The sequence below is a fragment of the Symphalangus syndactylus genome, chromosome 24 (genome assembly GCF_028878055.3).
Source record: "Symphalangus syndactylus isolate Jambi chromosome 24, NHGRI_mSymSyn1-v2.1_pri, whole genome shotgun sequence".
Lineage (NCBI taxonomy): Eukaryota > Metazoa > Chordata > Mammalia > Primates > Hylobatidae > Symphalangus > Symphalangus syndactylus.
In genome coordinates, this window is record NC_072446.2 from 65,417,594 (window position 1) to 65,443,850 (window position 26,257).

General features: G+C 47.1%; 1 protein-coding gene across 1 annotated transcript in view; it reads left to right on the top strand.

Annotated features, from left to right (window-relative positions):
• Window positions 1–25,513, top strand: part of JAG1 (jagged canonical Notch ligand 1) — a 36,324-nt gene extending 10,811 nt beyond the window's left edge. The window contains exons 4-26 of the mRNA XM_055266612.2: window positions 4,462–4,716; window positions 6,738–6,798; window positions 10,572–10,702; window positions 10,920–11,039; window positions 11,476–11,589; window positions 12,805–12,918; window positions 13,842–13,955; window positions 14,370–14,416; window positions 14,750–14,923; window positions 15,359–15,509; window positions 16,365–16,529; window positions 17,358–17,471; window positions 17,972–18,085; window positions 18,183–18,296; window positions 18,460–18,576; window positions 19,054–19,081; window positions 19,569–19,654; window positions 20,874–20,987; window positions 21,582–21,691; window positions 21,783–22,016; window positions 22,239–22,370; window positions 22,562–22,712; window positions 23,537–25,513. Coding sequence (XP_055122587.2) covers window positions 4,462–4,716; window positions 6,738–6,798; window positions 10,572–10,702; window positions 10,920–11,039; window positions 11,476–11,589; window positions 12,805–12,918; window positions 13,842–13,955; window positions 14,370–14,416; window positions 14,750–14,923; window positions 15,359–15,509; window positions 16,365–16,529; window positions 17,358–17,471; window positions 17,972–18,085; window positions 18,183–18,296; window positions 18,460–18,576; window positions 19,054–19,081; window positions 19,569–19,654; window positions 20,874–20,987; window positions 21,582–21,691; window positions 21,783–22,016; window positions 22,239–22,370; window positions 22,562–22,712; window positions 23,537–23,994 — 3,218 coding nt within the window. The 3' untranslated portion in view covers window positions 23,995–25,513. The remainder of the gene's footprint in view (window positions 1–4,461; window positions 4,717–6,737; window positions 6,799–10,571; window positions 10,703–10,919; window positions 11,040–11,475; window positions 11,590–12,804; window positions 12,919–13,841; window positions 13,956–14,369; window positions 14,417–14,749; window positions 14,924–15,358; window positions 15,510–16,364; window positions 16,530–17,357; window positions 17,472–17,971; window positions 18,086–18,182; window positions 18,297–18,459; window positions 18,577–19,053; window positions 19,082–19,568; window positions 19,655–20,873; window positions 20,988–21,581; window positions 21,692–21,782; window positions 22,017–22,238; window positions 22,371–22,561; window positions 22,713–23,536) is intronic.
• The last annotated feature ends 744 nt before the right edge of the window (window positions 25,514–26,257 follow it).

The following is a 26,257-nucleotide window of genomic DNA, read 5'->3' on the forward strand; positions in this document are numbered from 1 at the left end:
CTGGAAAACTTGATGTGCACTGAAATCTCTTGGTCTGTGCATGAGGAAGAGTGGATCCAGCTTCTTGTCTTGGCTGTCTGTTCTCTGAATGCCTTGTACTTTTTGCTTTTCTATCTCACCATTTTTTTTTGTTTGCTTTCACTGTGAATAACATCTTTTCCTCTTTCCTTGCCTTGCTTTTTTGCTGACAGAAAATGGTGAATGCCCACCGTGGGTGCAGTGAGGGCTGGGTGCCTGCTACGTGGGCAGCTTCCACCTGTGGCTGGCTTATTGAGCCACAGAATCATTGCTGAGCCCCGATGTGCCAGAGAGTCCAGGCCATTTGGGTCACTCTTCTAGCTTGGGAATCTTAAGTCCAGCTTTTTGGATGTCATCCTCCCTGGAGGGGAGCTCATGAAAGTCCGAGGTTCGAGTTCTTCCTCCCCAGAGGGCTACCCCGTAATGCCGTGGGGGGTGCGTGTGGGGGTGGCAGGGAAGCTCTGTCAGCCTTGGCTATGGCTGATGCCAGTCAGGGTCACAGACACCTGTTTGTTCTCCCCTCCCTGCCACAAACATTGAGGACTGTGAACATTATGTCACTGTGACCTGCTTACAGTGGTAACTAAGCGTTAGGCAGAAGGGGTTGGGGGGGGAGGAGACATAGGCCCTTCTGTAATATTATGGTGTCGGCATGGTGTGCTTTCCCCTCCCTTTTAGCTATTAAAACAATCCACCCGGTAGAGTGAACAGCTTGAGGGTGATCCCGGCCTGTGATAAGAGCCGGGTCAGTATACTTGTTAGGGACATGTGAGACACCTCCCTGCCACACTGCAGCATTCGCAGAACCTTTCCTGGGCCTCCTGTCACCTCGCAGGTCAGGGAGTCATGTCCCCTGGGAACCCAGGGCTTGTCCAGAGCTACCCACAGTTGTCTGCATTTCCAGGTAGCCCGATTTTGGGGTTCTAGGATGTTTCATCTCCTGGGGGGGTAACCAAATCCCTGGAAGAGGACAAGAAAGACTGGGGTAGGAATAAAGTTCTTTTAAACCTCAAGGGTGCCCATTGCAGGTTATCAAAATTCACCTGGTGAACCCTGAAGAGGGGGATGGGTTTGATGGAAATGGTTTCTCCACTTGCCTATTTGGTCTCTTTTATGACGCTTCCAAGGAATCTTGAATTCAGCACAGTCAAAACCAAACTCAGGATCTTCTCTTGCCAAAAGCAGTTCCTTCCCCAGGGCCTCTTCTGGGTGTGTGGCACCGATATTTGAACACTCATTGCCATAAGCCAGAAATATGGAAGGCGATCTGTGTACCCCCTCTCCGTTAGCATCCATACCTAGTCCACCTCCAAGTTCTGAAAACTCTCTCCAGCTCTTCACTTGAATCCGCCTGCCTTCTGCCACTGCCCTGGTCCAAGTCACCATCTGCTTATGACTGAACTTAGAGTAACCTCCGTCTGGTCCACCCTTATCTGCTGTGACTTACCTCTAGTGCTTTCTCCATTCTTCTGCCTTCCTGGTCTTTTCCGAGCCATAACATTTGCTTGTCACCCTTATGAAAAACCAACCACTTGGTGGCCTTCTGTTGCTCTTGGGACAGATCTTCATGTGGCCCACAAGGCTCTGTGCAGCCCAGCTTTGTCTCCCTGCCAGCCTTGTCTTACACACCATGTTGTCCATCGTATCTGTAGCCTGGCCATACCCTAGCAGTTGCCTTTCTGTCCTCAACTACATCGCATGCTCTCTGGCCTCAGGACCTTTGCACATGCTGTTTATACTACCTGGAGTGTTTTGTTCCTTTCTTCACCCTCAGCCACTCCCTCTGGACCGCACTCCACAGGGCAGAAGCTGAGGATGTTCAGAAGCCCAAATGGAGTTGGCTGCCCTGTGGGACCCAAGCGAGTTGTAAACATTCTGGCTTCAGATGTAAATCAAAGGCAGAGCCCTGAGTTTTAGGGCAGAGAATTCCTTCTATCAGCTCTGCAGTGAGCCCTCACAGGCAGACTCGGGCCCAAATATAGCCTAGGTGCTGTTTATGTATTTGAAAGTATTTAAGGCTGGTCCTTCTGTCATCGGTCCTCCAAAGTCTTTTATTACATTTTGGGACTGTGGTATACAGAGTTCCAAATTTCTTTCTCCCCTGGAGCAAATGGTTTCAGTTTACTGTAACGCATAATAGACATGTAAGCATAAATAGGAACACTTCAGACCAGGTTTTCCCTGTAGCTTAGCTTTCTTGGCTGAGGCCCCCTTCCAGGTTTTCGGGTTGGTGTGGTCCCAGGTTATGCTCAGACTCGCCCTTCATCACCTCCTCCTTGGCCTGTGAGGTGGTCATGGGTTCTTCGTGATTCATCTTCGTGGCACTGGGGATTGCAAGGAGTCATGGTGACGTCCTTTTCCAATCACAAGGCTGGACTGCCAAGCGAACTGCCACAGATACCTTTCCAGTGCCTCAAGCTGAAGGGAAGCGTGATCAGGAAGCAGGCAGCAGATGTATTTGAACCCAGACACGCTCGACCCCCCACCCCCGAGCAGGTGTGAAATTATGTATGCAGCTCCATAGCTCCACTGAGGATTCTGAAGTGATCCTCTGCACGACACTTCCCGGAAATAAGTGGAACGCTTCCTGCGTGACTGAAAAGTACATATCAGTCCTGCACACCTAGGACTGCCCTGGACTCTTGTCTGAACTGTTTGTTGTTGATACCAGCCTCAGAAGCTGGATGCCTTTGAGCCGTGGCTAGCGTGTTTAACCGATCCCTTTTATGAAGATCTTGTAAGCACGTGGTAATAGCTCACTGTGCTTTTTAACTGAACCAGCAGAGCAAACACAGTTAATGGAGAGACATTTTTGTCATTCCTTGGCCTCTGTTTATTTGCAATAACGAGTGAAGTGTTACCTGCAAGTGGTTCAGTGCGTGCCGGGGTGTCAGGCTGCAGGTATGTGAGCTTGTTCAAGGCTTGTCTTGCCCACGCAGCAGTTTGAGAGCCCCAGAGGGTGAACGCTGGGGCCCTGGTGGAAGTGGTGTGTGGATGAAGCCACCCAGGAGTCCCTTCTCTCGTGGTCACCTACAGGGCTTGCATCACTTTGTAAAAGAGCACGGGCCTGAGGCCTAGAAAAACAGCTATGTGGGTGGGTAAGAATCACCAAGACATTGCAAGTCGGTTCTAACCGTCTCTCCAAGATGGCCTTGAATTTGACAAGGTGATGAAGAGTTGGTGCTGGCAGGTTTAAGAAAACAAACACAAAACCAGGTTGGGGTGCTGACTTAGTGCCTTGCTGCCTTTTCAGATCCCTCCCCTGAACTGCTGGCACCTGACGTTTGAGCTATTTTTGTACCTGTCTCTTCTCAAACTAGATCATAAGTGGCCTCGGGGCAGGGACTACATACTCCTGAGAGCTGCTTGAGCTCGAGGTGTTTATTTTCCTCAGTAAGCATTTTTTTCAGGAGCATGACTTGGCTCAAAAAAAAAAAAACCCTCCCCTCAATTTACCTGTGTCTAAACTTTGGTGAATTATTCTCCCATCTGCCTTCTGGGCAGAGGAGAGAGGTGGAATGCATCAAGTTCAAGGTGTTGGTATTTAAGAGCTGGCTTTAAAGGTTGCCATGTTAACAATTGTAAAAAAAAAAAAAAAAAAAAAAAGTAACTCAATCCTCTCCTTGGCTTCCAGTTAAGAGTTTTGAAATGGACAAAAAGCTTTTCTGAGCAAGACATAAAACTCTAAAACCAGAAATGATTGCTGACCTTTATCTGGAATAATGAAATTTTGTCAAGAGCAACATTCCATAGGGAGCTACTTTCTCATATGTAAAGAGCACTTGCAAGTCAGTGTGGCAATGTGATAGAAAAGTTGGCAGAGGAGAGAAGCTGTTGCTGTTCACAGGAACAAATATAAATGGTTTTGTAACTACCAGAAAGGGCTCTCGCCATCACTTAATTAAATGCTAATTAAATGAGATGCCTCTTTACCTATCAGGCATAGATTAGAAGGTTTGATAATGTACAACTTTGGCAGTGTTACTGGGAAACACAGCTTCCTGGGTGGTGGGAGGACAGACTGGGTAGTTTGAGACTGTGGACACAGGTTGATTGGTTGTGCACAGACTCTGATTCAGCACTTCCATTGCTAGAGTATCTCATTGTGGGAACCATACACAGGCAGATACATTCAAGGAATGCTCACTGTGGCTTTGTTTAGTAGTAAGAAGCCCAGACGACTCACATGCACACATGTCAGGGACTAGGTAAATTATTTATCGGTGTTTCCAGACAATGAAATACTGTGTACCCATTAAAGAAGGTAAATAAGTGGTAACAGGTTGTCTCTGGGTAGGGGCATAAACTTTTCATTTCTTTGCCTTTTTGTACAATGGATAGAATTTTGTAGCACGTGCATATGTTTTTATGTTAAAAAGCCAAAATGGTCAGGGAAGAAGGCTCCAATGTGAATGTTAACGCGGTTCATCACTTTGTCCCTAGAACCTGACAGTATCATTGAAAAGGCTTCTCATTCGGGCATGATCAACCCCAGCCGGCAGTGGCAGACGCTGAAGCAGAACACGGGCGTTGCCCACTTTGAGTATCAGATCCGCGTGACCTGTGATGACTACTACTATGGCTTTGGCTGCAATAAGTTCTGCCGCCCCAGAGATGACTTCTTTGGACACTACGCCTGTGACCAGAATGGCAACAAAACTTGCATGGAAGGCTGGATGGGCCCCGAATGTAACAGAGGTATATGTGTGTGTGTGTGTGTGTGTGTGTGTGTGTGTGTGCATGTGCACGTGTGCCTGTTGCTTTTAGTGTCCATTTATCACCCCACCAGCAGGCAGGTGGCATGTGGCTATCTCAGGTGGGGTGGGATTTTGACTGTTATTCTGGGCCTGCAGCATGAAGATGGTGAGTGTAGAAGATGCTGTCGGTGTCCCATCCAGATCCCCTTTACTGGCATCCCCATCCCCCAGGTGCTGTGTTGGCTGCCAACAGCTCACAGCTGCTCCTTCTCAGGAGACTCGTCCTTGGCCAAACCCGTGCATGCCCCATTCCTCCAGCTCACAGTCAGTGATTGACAGACATAGGGGCTACAAAGCCCAGCTTCCTTTGCCTTAAAACAGTAGTACAATTTGCACTCTAGAGCTTACCCTGGGATTAGGCTGAAATCAGACTCCAGTTGAGACCATGTTCTTGCTCAGCTCTTTCCCCTACCGCATCTGCTTCCCTCAATTCCTTCTACCTATGCCGGATCCCCTTCTCAGACTCTGCTTCTAAGGAGCTTGACCGAAAATAGATCCAGACAGGACTAGGTTAGCCCAGTTGATGTCTGAACAGGCAATCCTATAGGAAATGATAGCCCCTGCATTCGGGGTAGCCTTGCAGCAAGTTTTCACTGGGCATCTTTGGGGGCACGGCATTGACGGGGAGAGGTATGTGGTTAGCTCAGGCTTTCCTACTGGTGTAGAACTGAGCGCACTTTTAGACTCTGTGCTGTCTACTGTCCCAGTCCCTTTACAGAATTCAGTGATTCCAATTCATAGCAACTTGATGGGTAATTCTGTTAATTGTATAATATCTCCTCATGAGCAATAATGTACTCTGCTTATTTTACATGATAATTAGGTAAATTCTTTTGATAAACTCAATTTCAAAGTGAGTTTTTCAGCCATGACAGAGGGGTGGGGCTTGGGGGAAGGAATTTGCAGGTCTCCCTGGTAGTACTACTGCTTTATTTAATAATTGGAGACAAGAGTTTAAAAAGGATGGCATTTCTGAAATTCAAATGAAAAGGGGAATCGATCAGCATATTTTAGGGTGTTTTAAAAATTAAACGACCTAACACTTAGTGTGGGTTTTTTGTTCGGTGTTTTTTTTTTAAATGAGGTGCTCACTTTGTCACCCATGATGGCAAATCATGGCTCACTGGAGCCTTGAACCCCTGGGCTCAAGTGATCCTCCTGCCTCAGCCTCCCAAGTAGCTGGGACTATAGGCACATGCCACCACACCCAGCTTTTTTATTTTGTATAGACAGTCTTGCTATGTTGTTGAGGCTGGTCTCGAACTCCTGGCCTGAAGCTATCCTTCTGCCTCAACCTCCCAAAGTGTTGGGTTTATAGGCATGAGCCACTGTGCCTGGTCTTATAAACTGACATTTTTTAAAAAGTTACTTTTTTCTTTTTTTTAAATGAAGTAGAGAATTGCTCTGCAAGGGCACTTTACAAAAGGCTCACCAGATCTGGCCACCAGATTAGCCTGCCCAATGAATCTAGCCTGGTTGGCCCTGTTAGTCCCATGGAATTTTCAAACCAGGCATTTAGTATGGATTTTTTGTTTATTTGTTTTTTTTAAAGGCTGAGGCTCATCTGAATTTGTCCTGGTGGGATGGGGAAGGATTATCTATACCTTTTTTTCTTCTAATGAAAAAGGTGTGGGCAGAATGGAAACTGACCAAGCTCTGCTCAAGGAGCCAGGGTGGCTGTGGTTTAGAGAGGCTGGACGAAGGTCCCCCTTCCCTCATCAACTTGTCTGCATTTTGTCCCCAAACAATATCATGTTTTCAGAATCTGCTAACAAGGCCTTGAAGTTTAAAGCTGGTTTTGTTATTTGCGCCCCTCCCATCTTCCTCTCCTTACAAGGGAACTGATATGAGATGTATTAAAATCGTGGAATTTGCAGACTTTAATGCAATGGGCCATTCTCATGACCGTGGCGATGTGAGGAACAGGCAGTGTGCTGACACGCCCTTCTCTGTTTTTTACAGCTATTTGCCGACAAGGCTGCAGTCCCAAGCATGGGTCTTGCAAACTCCCGGGTGACTGCAGGTAAATAAACTGGTCTTTTGTGAGATTTCTTTTAATTTTCCTTTATGTAAGAGAGGAACTGACTTTATTGTGACTATGCCTCTGTTTTCCTTGAAGAACAAGAAAGCTTTTTTAAAAAAAAAATTCAGATAGACACATCCGAAGCTTATTAAATTATACCAGCTGTCTGGTGGAATGCACATACCACTTCTCTCTTGGAATAAAAAGAAACTCTTTGGGCATAGCCAGTGACTTCATATATTAACTGTTCTGTAAATTGATAACACATTTTTATAATCTTCCCTTACTGTGCTGATGGGCTAGATGGAGGGATGTGGGCTTGTTTCTTTGCGTCCCTCTCCTCTTCCACCAAGGCTTTCTTCTCCCAGCCCCCTCCCCCACTTTTCCCATCAATAGGCGAAAGTTCAGCATTCTTTAGAATGGGATTAGTCCAATCTCCTGGCCCCTTTGCAGGCGGGAGCTGGGTTGGTGCTGAGAGGTTAATGGCTGCCCTGGAATCTTGTCAGTTGAGCCTGATGAATGTAGACTTTTGCTGCAGTCCTTTGAAGTCTGTTCCTTTATGGTCCAGGAACAATGCAGAAGCCAAAGGGAGGCCTGCCCTGACCACTTCACGATGGCGGGTTTTGGAACCTCTTGAAATTTATATTATGCCAATTTGGAAAAGGCTTATTTCGGGAAATATTGTTGGTGTCTGTGGTGTTTTTGGCAGTCTTATGCTTTACTCTCCCTCCTCCCAAATTTTAAGGAGTAACACTAAAATGGATCCTTTGAGCCTGTCACTTTTGCCCTCAAAGCTACTCTGACATGAGTAAAGGGAACTTATGAAACATAGGCTAAACCAGTATGTCCCAAACTAATGTTATTTGGGCTCTTATTAAAACGCACGTCCTGAGTCTATAGGTTTGGGCTGAGCCCAGGTTTCTGCATTTCTAACAAGCTCCCAAGTGATGCTGCTGATGGGACCATCAGCAATCACTGCCCCCAAACCTCAGTACTCAAAGTGTAACTTCCAGAATTAACAAGGGAGCTAGCTGTTAAAATGCAGGTTCGTGGGCTCCACCCACATCCATAGAATCCTAGTCCTTGGTTTGGCAGGAGTCTGCATTTGACAAGCTTGCCACATGACTTTGCTGCTTAGTAAATTTTGAGGCTGCTCCTTTAAAGAGAACTATCTGTGGCCTTTATCTTTATGATTCCACCACTCCGTCTGTTCCCCTCCCATGCAAGGGGGAACATGGAACTAAATTACGAATTGGTTGTCCTGAATTGTCTCTTCTACACTTCAGAAAGATAGTTTATTCCCTGGAAGGCTGAGGGGCTTCTCCTGCTGTCTCCCATTTGTGGAGGTGGACTGTAGTATTTTAACAGCATTGCTGTCAAATGTGGAGCAGGAATCCACCTACCTTAACTCTTTCTAATTAAGGGTGTTCTGGAGAAAGTCCCAATGGCAGTGCTATTAGTGATTCCAAGCCTGCTCCCTGCTCAGATGGATATCAGCAGAGGCCGGCTGTGATTTGTGCTGCTGTCATCAGAACACACATACAGCTATACAGGGGAGGGCCCTCCCAGCCAGAACAACAGGCTTTGTTTCCAGAATTTAGCCCTTTCTCTTTCGAAGTCCCACCTCCCTCTCCCTGCCCAGACACGCACTGATGGCCTTATTTACTTAAGGTGCGACTTTCCCACACATCATTTGCATAGTCTCCCAGCCCAGTTTTCTCTCCCTACCTTGAAAGAAAGTCAAAACAGAACCTTCACGCTGAGGAAGTTCAGGTTGTGTCCCGCTGCAGAAATAGTTGAATGGCAAGTTACCTGTAAGTTGTCTTTTGGATTATGTATTACACAGGTTATTTTTTTTTTTCACCCCCACATGAGAAAATTTACTGGTTTTTGTTGTTCCCAAGTAGACTGAGTGCCCTGGGTATACATGCATGCTTATTGCAAGCCTGCCAATAATACCAAACTTAATTATGAATCATCATCTGAGGAAAGTCACTTCAATTTCTCATGAGAATCTTAATCATATATTATTAAACTGGGATAACTTGGTTGGTGCCTTTTTTAGGGTCAGTATTTTTATTTGTTTTCTTTTGAAGTCATCGGTGACCTCTTGTGCTTGCTTTTTTATGCTTGGGGATTGAGGTCTCTTTAATTAGGTGAGGTTGGGTCCTCAGCTGCCTCTCCTTGCCTTTATGAGGCAACTTGAAGAGGCCTAGTGATCCTGAATTTGGAGGAGGATAAGGGAAGACGGTGAGAATATTGCCATTTCATAATCAGTTCCCTCTTACTATCTTTCAGGCTAAGAATATCAGCCTTGACAGAATGGCTACCCCCCTACCTCCCACTAATGTGGGTGTCCGCTTTTGAGAAATTATTTAGATTGTAATTTTGTTCTTATCTTACTCCTTTAGTCACTTGTCACGTTGACATTCCATTTTACATAAACCAGAATCCAGTGTCTAACTTTAAACCACACGTTCTAGTGATTTCTTTGCATGTGGGTGTGCAGAGCTTGGTTTTAGAAGTTAGGAAGTGGTTAGTCAGTATTCTCAGGGGTTAAGTTGACTCTCAGCCGTGGGTGATTAGCTATTAGCTAGATCCCTATAATTTTCCCATGACAAGGATTTGCTAGCCCGCCTCCCGCTCTTGGGAAACCGAAAGCCTTTCCTTCTGGGGAGCTGGAGGGGGCGGGGGTTGTTTTCCAGAGTTACAGCTGAGCAGCTTAGGGGGTTGGCGCTGATCGTGGCTTTTCCCAGGTCCCGTTCTGGAAACATGTTGCCCATCCCACCCGCACCCCACCCTCCACCCTCCACCGCGAGGCTCGTTGATCTTTCTCCCTGCCTTCCCCCACCCTTGTTAAAGCTTGGCTCTTGAGAAGGCAATTAAAGTTTCAGAGGGCTTGAAAATTGAAGGGAGAGTGGTTTGAGACGCTGCCCGCCTCCCACCCCAGGTGAAAGTTGTTTTTGTTTTTGTTTGGGGATCAAAGGCACTATTTGGCCCCAAAAGAGTACGATTAATCAAAGTGCTTATGTAAAAGAACCTCAACTCTCCCAATACTAGATAAATTAAGCAGACTGCTTTCTTTTTTTTTCTTTTCTTGGCAAAGCAAGAAATCACTATAAATTAGCACACAGTAATGGGACACAAATTATGGAGTTGGTTCCAAGTGTTGTCATTTCCTTCTCCTTCCCTATAGAAGTGGGTTTAGAGAGCCTACTCTGGCCTTGGCCAAGGGAGGGTGCCCCTTTCTCTCCTTGTTTTTTTTTAAATAAAGTGTCATCATGAGGCGGTTTCCTGCTGCTCTTGGTGGCTTGTTGCATTTCTGTGCGCTGGGGTCGTGACTTTCTGTGCAGACAAAGAGCAGAGTGGCAAGTGCAGCGTCTGCAGAGACTTTGGCATAGCTCTCTTGTCACTGGGAGGGTGCTTTCCTCTACGGTCTGTCGCAACTAGGCGCACGGGTTGATTTATTCCATGCCTTCACCTTTCGCTCACTCGTGTGAGCCTGAGAAGAGTGAGTGGCTTTGTGAAGGGCATCCCCATGCTGGCCTCTTCCCAAACAGCCCTCCTTTTGTCAGGAGTCGGCTGGGAGGGGACCTCAGCTCAACTGTGAAAATGTTTGTTTATACGGAGCCCCTGATGAGCCTTGGGAGTCTACCATCCTGTCCCCAGAAACAAAACAGAAAAAGCCTGGACTTTGCAGTCTTCCGTTCGAATTGTACAGGTCTCTCTTAACATTCAAAAGGCTAACCTGGAGGTGTGCTGTGTGTCTCCAGGTGCCAGTACGGCTGGCAAGGCCTGTACTGTGATAAGTGTATCCCGCACCCGGGATGCGTCCACGGCATCTGTAATGAGCCCTGGCAGTGCCTCTGTGAGACCAACTGGGGCGGCCAGCTCTGTGACAAAGGTATGGCCCTTAGGGATGAGACCCAGGGTGGGATCTGGGGGTGGGATGGCAGTAATTTGGTTTTTAATTTTATTGGCAGGGGCTTTTATTCTGAATTCTCCTTGAATGTTGTGTGGGTTTTCTGGTTTTTCTTTTTAAAAGACGATTGGGGCTAGAAACGTGGTGGGTTCGCCATCTTCACAGGCGTCTCTTAGTGACTCCGGGATCTTTTTGGCAGATCTCAATTACTGTGGGACCCACCAGCCGTGTCTCAACGGGGGAACTTGTAGCAACACAGGCCCTGACAAATATCAGTGTTCCTGCCCTGAGGGGTATTCAGGACCCAACTGTGAAATTGGTAAGTGGTCCAAGCTGAATGAGAGCGCTTTGTCTAATTTTTCTGTACTCAGCTTTTAAAAAATATACTTAAGGACTTGGTTAAGGAAAAAAAAGTGAAAATAGCCTCCAAAGATAGGCCTTATCCCAACCATTCTATGAGGCTTTGTAACTTTCAAGTCTCTAAAGTTTTTTGGGTGATGCTGATTCATATAGGATTCAGCAGCAGATGAAATGACCCCAGCTCTGAGATGTCTTGGAATGTGCTTAGAGACAGCTCAGCGAGAAAGATGACTTCCTTTCTTTCGTAGACACAGCAGGGTTCTATCACACGCTCGCTTTTGGTTTTTGAAATATGCTTGCACTAGTGGCTGTGGTGTGGGATTCGGTTGGAGGGGGGCATGGGGAGGTAGCGGTGCACAGGCATCCCTCGCTGACTGCCGTCCTGGTTTTTGCAGCTGAGCACGCCTGCCTCTCTGATCCCTGTCACAACAGAGGCAGCTGTAAGGAGACCTCCCTGGGCTTTGAGTGTGAGTGTTCCCCAGGCTGGACCGGCCCCACATGCTCTACAAGTAAGTCCAATTTTCAGCCTGTGTCCATCCTAAGGATCCTTGTGCCAAGATACCACGCTGGGGAGAGGTACCTAGGCTTGTCCAGTGTGAATGTCTCAGTGGGAGAGGGGTGGGTGCAGGCCTAAGTCTGGTAAGCAGTCTGGTGGCTTGTGTGTTTGGAGGTCTCCCAGCACCCCCATCCTGCCCCACTAAGGTAGCGCATGTATCTGTTCTTGGAAGGAACGTCCTCGTGGAATCGCTTGTTCCTTTGCATCTGCTTCCTGGAGCTGGCCACCTTCCAATTGTGGTTATTCTTCTTGCAGCCGTGGAGAGGCTGCCTTCAGGGGAGGTTGTCACTTACTACTGGATTCTGTCATAGGGCCAGGGGGCCCCCAAAGAAGAACCTGCCCTGCAGAGTTCCTTTGGCTGTGAGACAGGGCTATATATCAGAATCACCTGGGCTGCTTTACAGTGTAAATCTCTGGGTCCCCCAGATTCCCTCCAGAGTCGGGGAGTCTATGGTCTTTGATAAACTTCTGGAATTCTGCAGTGCAGCTAGGTCTGAGAACCGCTGTCATCAGCACCCCAGGTGTGGTTATTGATGTGGATTTCTGGGGTCAGATTACCTGTGCTGGTCCTGGGCCCGCACCCGTCACTTGCGGAACTCCAGCAGGCCACAGAAGCTCCCCGGGCCCTCTTTAAATGGCACAGTAGCAATTCCCATCTCCGAGGGTTGTCATAAAGACACAAAAGTGAATACTTCCTAAATTGTTAGGAGCTGTCTCTGGTCAAAGCAGAAGTGGAGAGTGCAGCCTCTAGGTGTGCTATTTTGGGCAAACTCTGTAAGCAAATAAGAGGAATAAGGTTTTCCACCTGTAAAGAACTATTTTTCCTTACTTCTAGCTACTTCTGAGCTGTGATGAAACTTTTCTTTAAAAATTAGGCAGATAGAGATATCCTGTGTTCCTCCTGGGCAGATGCTCTGTCAGTATCCAGCTGTCTTTCTCCCCCACTGCTTAGGTTGGGGATTACATGAACTGGGGCAGTGGGGGATTTAAAGCTAAAATCAAGGCTTCGGCCTTATCGTCACCGTCCCACTTGTCCTGCTGTAGCTTTCCTTGTAGCAGGTGTCTGGCTCTTCAATGACAGCCCCTCATGTAAGAGGTGATGTTAAAGGATCTAATTGTCAGATGGATTGAATTAAATTGTCAACCCCCTCCTTTTCTTGTTGACCAGACATTGATGACTGTTCTCCTAATAACTGTTCCCACGGGGGCACCTGCCAGGACCTGGTTAACGGATTTAAGTGTGTGTGCCCCCCACAGTGGACTGGCAAAACGTGCCAGTTAGGTAAGAACATCCCCGAGACTGTAATTTTTTTTTTTTTTTTTTTTTTTTTTTTTGAGACGGAGTCTTGCTCTGTCACCCAGGCTGGAGTGCAGTGGCGCGATCTCGGCTCACTGCAAGCTTCCCCTCCCGGGTTCACGCCATTCTCCTGCCTCAGCCTCTCCGAGCAGCTGGGACTACAGGGCCCGCCACCACGCCCGGCTAATTTTTTGTATTTTTGGTAGAGACGGGGTTTCACCATGGTCTCGATCTCCCGACCTCGTGATCCGCCCGCCTCGGCCTCCCAAAGTGCTGGGATTACAAGCGTGAGCCACCGCGCCTGGCCGAGACTGTAATTTTTATACCAAGGTTGGCTTTGATTGTCAAAGCCATTACAGAGGACGAGCGTGTGGCCGGCAGTGTGAGTTCACACTCCATCATGCTAAGAAGGAATTTATTATCAAGAGTCTAGCAGGCCTGGGAGAAATAACTTGAATGCAAATGGACTAGCTCTTTTAGGCCCTGTGGGAAAGTCGTGGGATTCCTTGAACCATGTCAATCGTCTGTCCGAGGAGTGTTCAGCTGGGTTCCAAACGGGGATGATCTCATGAGGAATGAGCTGTCTGCATTCTTTTTGCCACATTTAAATCCCAGCAACTAGGCTGCGCTGGGTTTTGCACAGAAATGCCTGGTGGCTTTCTGCTGTTTTGTTGGGGGCTGGTTAACTAGCAGCTGGAAAGTTATCAATTAGGGTTCTTATTGGATAATAGCTAGGGAGAGGGATCAGATGCTTAAAATAGAGAGAACCTCTAGGATCTTTTATTTAGCTAGCTTATTAAAATGTCTCATGTCTCAGACAAACTCTGGCCTGTTCTTTTTTTTTTTTCAAGGTGGGGGGAGATGGGGGTTGAACTTCATTTCTCATGCTCATCCCCATCTCCTTTCAGATGCAAATGAATGTGAGGCCAAACCTTGTGTAAACGCCAAATCCTGTAAGAATCTCATTGCCAGCTACTACTGCGACTGTCTTCCCGGCTGGATGGGTCAGAATTGTGACATAAGTGAGTGACTTTGTTTCCATTTTGATTTTCATGAAACTTGGGTAGCCGACTTGCTGGTCCATACTGGGGCTCCAGTCCTAGGACTTGAGCAGTAGAAGGAAAACCTTAGAGTGGGAATGTTTTTTTGAGAGGGAGTGGTCAGGGCAGCAGTGAAAACATACACTTTATCAGGTTCATTAGCTGCTAAAACCAGCCATATTCTGATAATGTGGCTGAAACAATGATGTGAAGTTTCACTCCCTCATTCTGGAAGAATTAGGGAGGGTCCCCACCCAGCGTAATAACCTTATCTCACGGGAAGCACACAGGAAATCTGATTTGAAACTTATCTATCCTGAGCCGAGAAGGCTTTTCAATTAAGCCCAATTTCACTGTAAATTACCTCTTTAAAATGATGACTTATTTATTTTTTAGATATTAATGACTGCCTTGGCCAGTGTCAGAATGACGCCTCCTGTCGGGTATGTAAATCTTTGCTTAAATCAAAACTTTGACAATTGACAACAAATCTTTAGATTTGTGTGACACCAGGAGCTCTGTCCCTGTGAGATTAAAAATTTGGGTGAAAAAAGAGTCTCTCAGAAGTTTCACTAGGGCTTCTGTTACCCCAGCCTTGTGGGAGTCATTTTGAAGGCATCCACGTAGAAATTTCTCTAACCACTTTCAGAGGTTTCGCATTTGGCTATTTCAGTGAACCAGCTAAACCGCAACAGTCGTGCTAAACCGCTGAAGCCCTGTGTTTGTGGAATACATAGAAAAAAAGCATGTGTCTCTCTCCCCTTCTCCTCTTCTAGGATTTGGTTAATGGTTATCGCTGTATCTGTCCACCTGGCTATGCAGGCGATCATTGTGAGAGAGACATCGATGAATGTGCCAGCAACCCCTGTTTGAATGGGGGTCACTGTCAGAATGAAATCAACAGATTCCAGTGTCTGTGTCCCACTGGTTTCTCTGGAAACCTCTGTCAGGTGAGTGGTGGCAAAACCTCAGACGGCCAAGTTTTTACAGCAGAGCTGCTGCCTCCTCCGCTTCCCGTTACTCCTCCCTCAGCTCTTGTGTCTGGAATTTCCTGACATCTATTAACATCCTATTGATGAGAGAGTCTCTGCTAGACAGATGCTGGTGGAAGGAGATACTGACGAATTATTGTCTTAGTGTCTTCGTCTTTGTGTTCTGTTTGGTTCCCTCCACCCCCTCTTGTGCTCCCTCTCCCACTCTGCCCCGTTGTTTCAAATACTGGACATTGGCAGTCCCTAGAGCATAGAGATGTATCTTACAGGGTGTCTCCTAATAGAAACCGAGGGAACTGTCAGATTCCAGTGCCTGCTGCCCCAGAGAAGTTATCATGACACCTTTGTTTTACCCTGATCCCTCCCACTTTTCGCTGTTCCTGATATTTGCAGCTGGACATCGATTATTGTGAGCCTAATCCCTGCCAGAACGGTGCCCAGTGCTACAACCGTGCCAGCGACTATTTCTGCAAGTGCCCCGAGGACTATGAGGGCAAGAACTGCTCACACCTGAAAGACCACTGCCGCACGACCCCCTGTGAAGGTACCTCCCTTCTCCCGGGACCTGGCTGTCTCCACACTTGCTCCTTTAGTCCCCACTTACTACCACTGCCCTTTGCTACACTTGAGAAGTAATGTATTGGTGAGGAGGACCTCCATAGTGAAATGATCCCGCCTGTGTAGCGGGCTGCAACACGTGGAAACAATCTATTCAGGCCTGCCAGTGGGAGAGCCGTGTCTACAAGTAGCCCAGGGGAGAGAATGTGAAATCCATTTAGCATTCCTGTTCTGGGGTGGGCTGATGTGCAACGCTGAGGCAAATGCCTGAGAACAACACTGTTAACAGAACTTCCTGCAACGGCAGACAGGGGGGAATGTTCTGTATCTGCACGGTCAGGTATGGGAGCCCCAGGCCATGTAGACTGTGACTAGTGCAACTAGAAACTGATTTTATTTCATTTTAGTTCATTTAAATGTAAATAGCCACATGTGGCCAGTGGCTGCTATATTAGGCAGCACAACATTTAAAGCTTCTATAAGATTGTCCTCGAGCCTTGCTTAAGATCAAAAAGGAAGAAAATAAAGCAGGTCTTTTTTCTTAGGACGTGTTTACCAAATTGGGTAGATGTCAAAGGTAGGATGAAGGGGATCCACAAGCATGTGGGTTTTCCTGGTTGTGGAGGGAGAAAATGCTTTAAAACTCTGTTTGCCTGGAGTCTCAACTTTGCCTGTCATAGTGTGACGTGGCATGTTGCCAGTATCTTGGCTTCCCTGGGGTGTGTTTCATTAGCCAGAGGGTCCCTGTCTCCAGGAAAGTGGGCTTGGCCCAGGCCCTTGGCTTAGGAACGCCGCATCTGTGGGTGCATGGCTGTGATCTGATCCCAAGCCTATCTTCTAGTGATTGACAGCTGCACAGTGGCCATGGCTTCCAACGACACACCTGAAGGGGTGCGGTATATTTCCTCCAACGTCTGTGGTCCTCATGGGAAGTGCAAGAGTCAGTCGGGAGGCAAATTCACCTGTGACTGTAACAAAGGCTTCACGGGAACATACTGCCATGAAAGTAAGACTCCCTCATCCGGGAATGGACCAGTGCTCCCCAGCCTGCCCCTGCCCCTGGCCCACCCTGGGATCATTGGTGTTGAAAGTTTTTTTTTTTTTTTTTTTCCTTTTTTTGAGACCGAATTTCACTCTTGTTGGCCAGGCCTAGAGTGCAGTGGCACAATCTCGGCTCACTGCAACCTCGGCCTCCCAGGTTCAAGCCATTCTCCTGCCTGCCTCAGCCTTCCTGAGTAGCTGGGATTACAGGCATGCACACCACACCCAGCTAATTTTTGTATTTTTAGTAGAGATGGGGTTTCCCCATGTTGGTCAGGCTGGTCTCGAACTCCCAACCTCAGATGATCCAACCCCGTCAACTTGGCCTCCCAAAGTGCTGGGATTACAGGTGTGAGCCACCGTGCCCAGCAGTGTTGAAACTGTTTTAATCAGAAATAGTAAGGCTGGGGAGACTGGTCGAGGCTTATCCTTACATCTGGGATCTAAGACTGAGGTCGTGTTCAATTTACCAGACCACTCTGCCTCGGAGCCTCCATATCTATGTTGGAACATTCTGGAATGTTGCTAGGTTGGGTGATTCCTCTTTTCTGTAGGAGTTTCTTTCCCCACTTTCACCAAGTACGTGTGAGGGCATTAAGTGGGTAAGGCACTCTCTGGAAGCTTCTGCTTGATAAGCCGCCTGTCTAATTTGAGAAACAGCCCTGATGGAGGGTAGCAGGTGGAGGTGCCAGGTGCATTGTGTCAGGAGGGAGCCATGAAAACTGCCAAACAGTGCTTGTCTATGGCTTCACAAGTCCATCAGTTCTTTTTTTTGCTTTACTTTGTTTCATAGATATTAATGACTGTGAGAGCAACCCTTGTAGAAACGGTGGCACTTGCATCGATGGTGTCAACTCCTACAAGTGCATCTGTAGTGACGGCTGGGAGGGGGCCTACTGTGAAACCAGTGAGTCTGCCACTCTTTGGGGAGCCCTGGGATGTATGGGTCATGTTGGAGGGATCCCACTTCAACGTGGGAAAACTTTCTTTATACTGGAAATCTCTGGAAGCAAGACCGCAGTGATTTCTGCAGTGGGACAGTGTCACTTGTGTCTCATTTGCATTTATGAGTACTGATGATAGCTTAGGGGGAGGAGCTTCTGCTGAGGACCTATAGAATTAGATTGTGTAATAAATATTCCTGCTTGCAAGGAAAGTCATATTTCTACTTTAATTTCCATGGGACTTCCAGAGGCCCACCCCACATCTTGCCTAACTTGTGGCATTCAAAGTAACCCGGCTGGGAGCTCCTTCATTCCTGGAAAAGCCTGATTGTGTTAAAGTACTACGACTGTGGCTGTTCTCAGAATAGGGTGTTGGATGTAGCAGTAGGAAAGGCTTGGCTCTCACCTGTTGTGAGTGGTCCTGGATCTCGTCGTCAGCTGATTGTCTCCTCTTTGATTCTAGATATTAATGACTGCAGCCAGAACCCCTGCCACAATGGGGGCACGTGTCGTGACCTGGTCAACGACTTCTACTGTGACTGTAAAAACGGGTGGAAAGGAAAGACCTGCCACTCACGTAAGTGGTAGTTGGCCTTGGATGCTATCTCTGGGACCCTTCCCTCCTGTCTTCAGGAGGGGGCCACTGGGACTCACACTGAAATATTTTCCTCCAGGTGACAGTCAGTGTGACGAGGCCACGTGCAACAACGGTGGCACCTGCTATGATGAGGGGGATGCTTTTAAGTGCATTTGTCCTGGTGGCTGGGAAGGAACCACCTGTAACATAGGTAACTTTCTGCCCCACGTGGGATCTGCAGTGGGCATGGCCCCCTGGGCGTGTCTGCTGGTTGGCCCCTGAAGCTTAGGATATTTCTCTGGGCCTGGTTCTTGCCCCTCCAGACTGTTTCTGGGTACTCAGGGAGGGTGGTCTTGTCTGCTCTTCTTTTACAGCCCGAAACAGTAGCTGCCTGCCCAACCCCTGCCATAATGGGGGCACATGTGTGGTCAACGGCGAGTCCTTTACGTGCGTCTGCAAGGAAGGCTGGGAGGGGCCCATCTGTGCTCAGAGTGAGTGTCCTCCTCCTTGAACTCTCCCAGGGCTGTCGGAGCAGATCCTGACACCCTTGGGGACTTGCAATGGAAACCAGAAGCAGAGCTGTTTGATGTCTGCTTTTGTATCACCTGGGTCTGTATTAATGACTTGATGGGATACAGCCCTGACCTGGGCATGAGAAAGTCGCCAATGAGATAAGTGGAGACAGATGGCGTCTCAGTTCCCAGCTCTGGGTCTGACCAGCAGCCTGTCTCCTTCCATTCTCACCCCCACCCCTATCCCCTACCAGGGCCTCTTCCTGTGTACATGTGTCCCACAGCAAATGAAACTAAGTGTGGTGCGGGCCTGGTTCCAATTTAGCAAAGGTATTTCGCTGGTGTTAACTACGACTTTATCATTTGGGTATTAGGGAAATAAGTGGTGGTTTTACTTAGGGCTAAGACAGCTTTCCCTGTTAAAGGCCTCACTATTAAGTTGTCTTTTCTTTGCAGATACCAATGACTGCAGCCCTCATCCCTGGTAAGTGTGACATCCTTTTAAGCCAGCACTCATCCACTATATCATGTGTGTGTGTGTGTGTGTGTGTGTGTGTGTGAATCACCCAGGGATTGTGTTTAAAATGCAAGTTCTGAGTCAGGAGGTCTAGGGTGGGGCTTCACACTGCTTTTCTAACAAGCTCCCAGGTGAAGCGATCCTGCTGCCCCATGGACCACACTTTAATTAGCCAGGTTGTGTCCTCATTTAGAGCAGTGATTTTTCAACCTTGGCTGCATGCCAGAATCACCTGGGAGCTTTTAAAAATCCCGCTGCCTGGGCTGCAACCAAGAGCTATGAAATTAGACTTTCTGGGGGTGGGACCCAGGCATCAGTATTCTTTTAAAATTCGCCAGGCAATGGCCATGGGGTGAGAGCCACTGACTGTAACTGGTGTGGTGACATGTGAGTGATTGGCAGCCAGAGTAATGGACTGGGAGGTTGGTAACCAAGGCGGTCTTTGCTTTCTTAGTTACAACAGCGGCACCTGTGTGGATGGAGACAACTGGTACCGGTGCGAATGTGCCCCGGGTTTTGCTGGGCCCGACTGCAGAATAAGTAAGGACTGTCTCCGTCTGGTTTTCCCAATGGCTTTACCGCTTCATTCCATGCCTCACCCCGAGACTTTCATCTTTAAAAACAAAGCCACCATTCCCTTTAAAGTAGCTCTCATAGAGCAAAGGATCTCTCTCCTCCAGCTGGGATTAAGATATCCCAGGCTGGATGCTCCCAGGTACCTGCTGGTGGTTCCCTGGGTGGTGTAGCCCTCCTTGTTCTTGGGGAAGAGAGTGCCAGCCACAGAATCTGATGATTAATCTACACTGGGGTCCTGAAGAAAGTGTGTGCATTTCCCCATGACTCACATGAAATTATGGGCAAGCAGACGTTAACCGCAGCTACACTGGTATAGGATAAAGCTAATACAAACGGAAGGGAGGACGAGTGTGGCTTCCAGAGGCTTGTCTGTGCTGGGTCTGATCAGGCCCTGGAGAAATGACTAAAACAGGAAAGTAGGGGCAGGCAACACAGTTTTTCAAGAGGCTTAAAGCATGTTATTTTGAGCCTTTTCTCTACTTTTTGACAAGCCCTTTCTCTTACAGAACAAAAAAGGTGCTTAGAGTAGTTATGGCTTGATTCTTATACCCAAATTGTTTGAAATTTTACTGGTGCTTGAAATCCAAGTCTGGGATTAACTAGTCTTCAGCACTAGATGCGGGCAGGCTGTATCTGTTTCATGTTTCTAAATAGTTGGCAAACTGTGGCCTAGGGGCCGTATCCAGCCCACTATCTGTTTTTATAAATACAGTTTTTTTTTGGCACACAGCCACACATTCATTTATGTATTGTCTATGGCTACTTTCATGATACCACAAGAGTTGGATAGTTGTGACAGAGACTATATACCCCACAAAGCCTAAAATGTTTACTGTCTGACCCCTTCCAGGAAACTTTGCCAGGCTTGCTGTAAATTGCACTGTCAAAGGAGTCAAATTAAAAATTGCTGCCTCCCACAATGGTTCTCCACTGTTAGAACTCAGGATGGTGGTAGTCTTTGGGAGCCAGTGATTGGAGGTTTTTGCAATAGATCTGTTTCTTCTTTTGGATGCTGCTTACCTGAGTGAAAATTCATCAAGCTTATGAGAATATGCTGCTTACCTGAGTGAAAATTCATCAAGCTTATGAGAATATGCTTTTCTTGTATGTTATGTCAATAAAAACAATCTCAAAACATTGCCACACCCCCTCAGTCCCTAAACTTGAACTCCATTTCTCCTAGACATCAATGAATGCCAGTCTTCACCTTGTGCCTTTGGAGCGACCTGTGTGGATGAGATCAATGGCTACCGGTGTGTCTGCCCTCCAGGGCATAGTGGTGCCAAGTGTCAGGAAGGTATGTGTGCCAGGCTCCAGCTGCCCATGGGTCTTCTGGGGTGAGCGAGGTTTGCAGTCACCATTTGACTTTTCACAAATAAGCCACTGTGCTCAGGGAGGGAACACACAGTGGGGCTGCAAGGGAAGGGAAACGTGAAGAGTCTTCCCCAAAACAGGTAGCTGTTGTTTTTGGTCAGCTATTGCCACAAAACTGTGCACCAAACCATCCCAAACTGCTGTGGTTTGCAGCAAGCATTATTTTTATTGCTCATGATCTGCAGCATGGGCGGAAGGATTGTGCTGTGGGTTGGGTTCAGTTCGACCAGTGGCTGTGTCTGGGGCATATTCCTTTCATCGCCAATGGGTAGGCGTGCAAGAGGCTGGTCAAAGGCTCTGCTCACATCACATCTGCCAGTGTTACATTGGCCAGAGCAGGTCTTGTGGCCAAGCGCAGAGCCAGCAAAGGCAGGAAGTACACATGCTGTTACTGTGGGAAGAATAATCTTAACATGACAAAGGGCACAGGCGTAACCATTTCATAACAGGGACCAAAGAATTGAACCCTGATCCGGTTCACAGAAAAATAAGCTGCTCACCAGTCTCCACCTGTCAGTTTCAGGGAGACCTTGCATCACCATGGGGAGTGTGATACCAGATGGGGCCAAATGGGATGATGACTGTAATACCTGCCAGTGCCTGAATGGACGGATCGCCTGCTCAAAGGTAGGACATGATGGCTGCCACAGTTCACCTGTGTTCTGGAATCAGGGATGATTCCATGCCTGCTAAGCTGCCAGCTTCTGTTTTTCTCCAGGTCTGGTGTGGCCCTCGACCTTGCCTGCTCCACAAAGGGCACAGCGAGTGCCCCAGCGGGCAGAGCTGCATCCCCATCCTGGACGACCAGTGCTTCGTCCACCCCTGCACTGGTGTGGGCGAGTGTCGGTCTTCCAGTCTCCAGCCGGTGAAGACGAAGTGCACCTCTGACTCCTATTACCAGGACAACTGTGCGAACATCACATTTACCTTTAACAAGGAGATGATGTCACCAGTATGTAACAAACTTTGTTTTTTTTTTTTTTTTGAATGGTGGATGTCTGCTTGCTTGCTTTAAAGGAGGAATGTCATGAGTTAGGATCTACTTCTCCCTGGCCTATACTCCTGTTTTATAGTAAAGTAAGCTCGAACTTAGCCCAGCCTCAAAGAGAACATCTCAGCCTTTTGTTCTTCCTCTCAATCTTACACGTGTGTGGGTTTTTAAAAATCGTTTTAGGGTCTTACTACGGAGCACATTTGCAGTGAATTGAGGAATCTGAATATTTTGAAGAATGTTTCCGCTGAATATTCAATCTACATCGCTTGTGAGCCTTCCCCTTCAGCGAACAATGAAATACATGTGGCCATTGTAAGTATAAGACCCATTCACACCTCATTATTCGACTGCAAGGCAGTTAACAAACTTTTCGGTTAACCAGTGTCTGAATGGAGCAAATTCACTGACAAAAAGCTTGGCAGACACAGATTGTCTGTGTAATTTTGAAGAAAGGCTGCTTTGAATATTCCCCTGACTCTCAAGTCTGACAATTCTTTTTCCAGTCTGCTGAAGATATACGGGATGATGGGAACCCGATCAAGGAAATCACTGACAAAATAATCGATCTTGTTAGTAAACGTGATGGAAACAGCTCGCTGATTGCTGCTGTTGCAGAAGTAAGAGTTCAGAGGCGGCCTCTGAAGAACAGAACAGGTGGGTGTCAAGTGGGACTAGTTTGTGTGATGACAGACGATCTCATTACACTATTCAATAAAGCCATCAGGTCAGGGGATTACCTGGCAGTGCCCTACCCTCGCAGGAGCTTCCCATTTAACTGAGAACTGAGGGCAGCCTACTTTTTACTAAGGTCACATGGCCCATGGGAACAGAGGTCTTGCTGCATATTTTCCTTCCCAACACACTATGCAATGTTCCCCGCAGAACAGGTATTGTGCTAGATCCATGACAAAGCCCTAGGACACTGCTTGTCCTTTGTCCTTGAGTTTGAAGCTGTACAAAGCCTGACTTGGCATTTTGGTGTCCTGGGACAGCCCAGCCACTGCTGAGCTCCGTGAGGCTCGATGGCCCTGCAGGATGTCCAGGCTTCCCTCCTGAGGATCTTGAGCACCGTTTCAGCCAAGGGAGAGATTGGGCATGGAGCCATGGCACGTTTGAGCTGTCTGTGCTAATTTGAATCAGATTTCTAGTTCTGAAAACCAACTCCTATACTGAGCTGCCTCAGTAGCCAGACTTAACAAGACACTGCTCTCCCCATGTGAAGTCAAAGAGCCTGTAGGAGCTGCCGCTCCACCCAGTCTCTCCAGGGATGAGTATCAAGGTCTATAGGGGCCTGATCCCAGCATTTGCTTATCAAGTTGTGAAGTGACCATATGCAATGATGAAAAGGGACTTGTCCCTGTGGCCCCCCTCTTAGGGATAAAGGGCAGGAGAACCACTGTTGGTATTCTTTTGTTCCTGCGATGATGCTTTTTTCTTTCTTTCTTGGAGAGTTAATTGGTTTTGTGCCTGCCTTACAGATTTCCTTGTTCCCTTGCTGAGCTCTGTCTTAACTGTGGCTTGGATCTGTTGCTTGGTGACGGCCTTCTACTGGTGCCTGCGGAAGCGGCGGAAGCCGGGCAGCCACACACACTCAGCCTCCGAGGACAACACCACCAACAACGTGCGGGAGCAGCTCAACCAGATCAAAAACCCCATTGAGAAACATGGGGCCAACACAGTCCCCATCAAGGATTACGAGAACAAGAACTCCAAAATGTCTAAAATAAGGACACACAATTCTGAAGTAGAAGAGGACGACATGGACAAACACCAGCAGAAAGCCCGGTTTGCCAAGCAGCCGGCGTACACGCTGGTAGACAGAGAAGAGAAGCCCCCCAACAGCACGCCGACAAAACACCCAAACTGGACAAACAAGCAGGACAACAGAGACTTGGAAAGTGCCCAGAGCTTGAACCGAATGGAGTACATCGTATAGCAGACCGCGGGCACTGCCGCCGCTAGGTAGAGTCTGAGGGCTTGTAGTTCTTTAAACTGTCATGTCATACTCGAGTCTGAGGCTGTTTGTTGACTTAGAATCCCTGTGTTAATTTAAGTTTTGACAAGCTGGCTTACACTGGCAATGGTAGTTTCTGTGGTTGGCTGGGAAATCGAGTGCCGCATCTCACAGCTATGCAGAAAGCTAGTCAACAGTACCCTGGTTGTGTGTCCCCCTGCAGCCGACACGTCTTGGATCGGGCTCCCAGGAGCCTGCCCAGCCCCCTGGTCTTTGAGCTCCCACTTCTGCCAGATGTCCTAATGGTGATGCAGTCTTAGATCATAGTTTTATTTATATTTATTGACTCTTGAGTTGTTTTTGTATATTGGTTTTATGATGACGTACAAGTAGTTCTGTATTTGAAAGTGCCTTTGCAGCTCAGAACCACAGCAACGATCACAAATGACTTTATTATTTATTTTTTTTAATTGTATTTTTGTTGTTGGGGGAGGGGAGACTTTGATGTCAGCAGTTGCTGGTAAAATGAAGAATTTAAAGAAAAAAATGTGTCAAAAGTAGAACTTTGTATAGTTATGTAAATAATTCTTTTTTATTAATCACTGTGTATATTTGATTTATTAACTTAATAATCAAGAGCCTTAAAACATCATTCCTTTTTATTTATATGTATGTGTTTAGAATTGAAGGTTTTTGATAGCATTGTAAGCGTATGGCTTTATTTTTTTGAACTCTTCTCATTACTTGTTGCCTATAAGCCAAAATTAAGGTGTTTGAAAATAGTTTATTTTAAAATAGGATGGGCTTCTGTGCCTGGAATACCGATGGAATTTTTTTGTACGACGTCAGATGTTTAAAACACCTTCTATAGCATCACTTAAAACACATTTTAAGGACTGACTGAGGCAGTTTGAGGATTAGTTTAGAACAGGTTTTTTTTGTTGTTGTTTTTTGTTTTTCTGCTTTAGACTTGAAAAGAGACAGGCAGGTGATCTGCTGCAGAGCAGTAAGGGAACAAGTTGAGCTATGACTTAACATAGCCAAAATGTGAGTGGTTGAATATGATTAAAAATATCAAATTAATTGTGTGAAGTTGGAAGCACACCAATCTTACTTTGTAAATTCTGATTTCTTTTCACCATTCGTACATAATACTGAACCACTTGTAGATTTGATTTTTTTTAATCTACTGCATTTAGGGAGTATTCTAATAAGCTAGTTGAATACTTGAACCATAAAATGTCCAGTAAGATCACTGTTTAGATTTGCCATAGAGTACACTGCCTGCCTTAAGTGAGGAAATCAAAGTGCTATTACGAAGTTCAAGATCAAAAAGGCTTATAAAACAGAGTAATCTTGTTGGTTCACCATTGAGACCGTGAAGATACTTTGTATTGTCCTATTAGTGTTATATGAACATAAAAATGCATCTTTGATGTGTTGTTCTTGGCAATAAATTTTGAAAAGTAATATTTATTAAATTTTTTTGTATGAAAACATGGAACAGTGTGGCCTCTTCTGAGCTTACGTAGTTCTACCGGCTTTGCCGTGTGCTTCTGCCACCCCGCTGAGTCTGTTCTGGTAATCGGGGTATAATAGGCTCTGCCTGACAGAGGCATGGAGGAAGAACTGAAAGGCTTTTCAACCACAAAACTCATCTGGAGTTCTCAAAGACCTGGGGCTGCTGTGAAGCTGGAACTGCGGGAGCCCCATCTAGGGGAGCCTTGATTCCCTTGTTATTCAACAGCAAGTGTGAATACTGCTTGAATAAACACCACTGGATTAATGGCCTGTAGTGTCGAGGTGAATTGTTTGTGAGCAATCAGGGGAACTGGCCACCGCACTGAAAGGGTTTTAAAGGGTTTGGAATTGGTGTTGGGAAATGAGCAGGGAGATTTAATGTCTGCCTTTTTTTTCCCTGGCTACTTAGATTCATATTAATGGCCTGTTGTAAGGGTGTGGTCTGAAATGACTCTTGTGCACATTTACCCACGGGGCGATTTCCACACGGCACAGGAGGTGGTAGTTGCAAGCTTCTGGTGTTGGGGCTCATCACTCATCACCTTGTTCCCAGCGAATGAGTGTTCTGGCCTCACCATGCAGCCTTGGAGTGCTGGTGTTCTGGTCTTCTGTGAGGTTCCAGAGTTGGGCTGTCCCCACCTGTCACGGGCAGGAGAACTCTGGTTCTCTCACTTGTGGCTGGTGGAGGCCCTGCCCCCGCATCGCGTGGGTGGGGTGTGGGAGA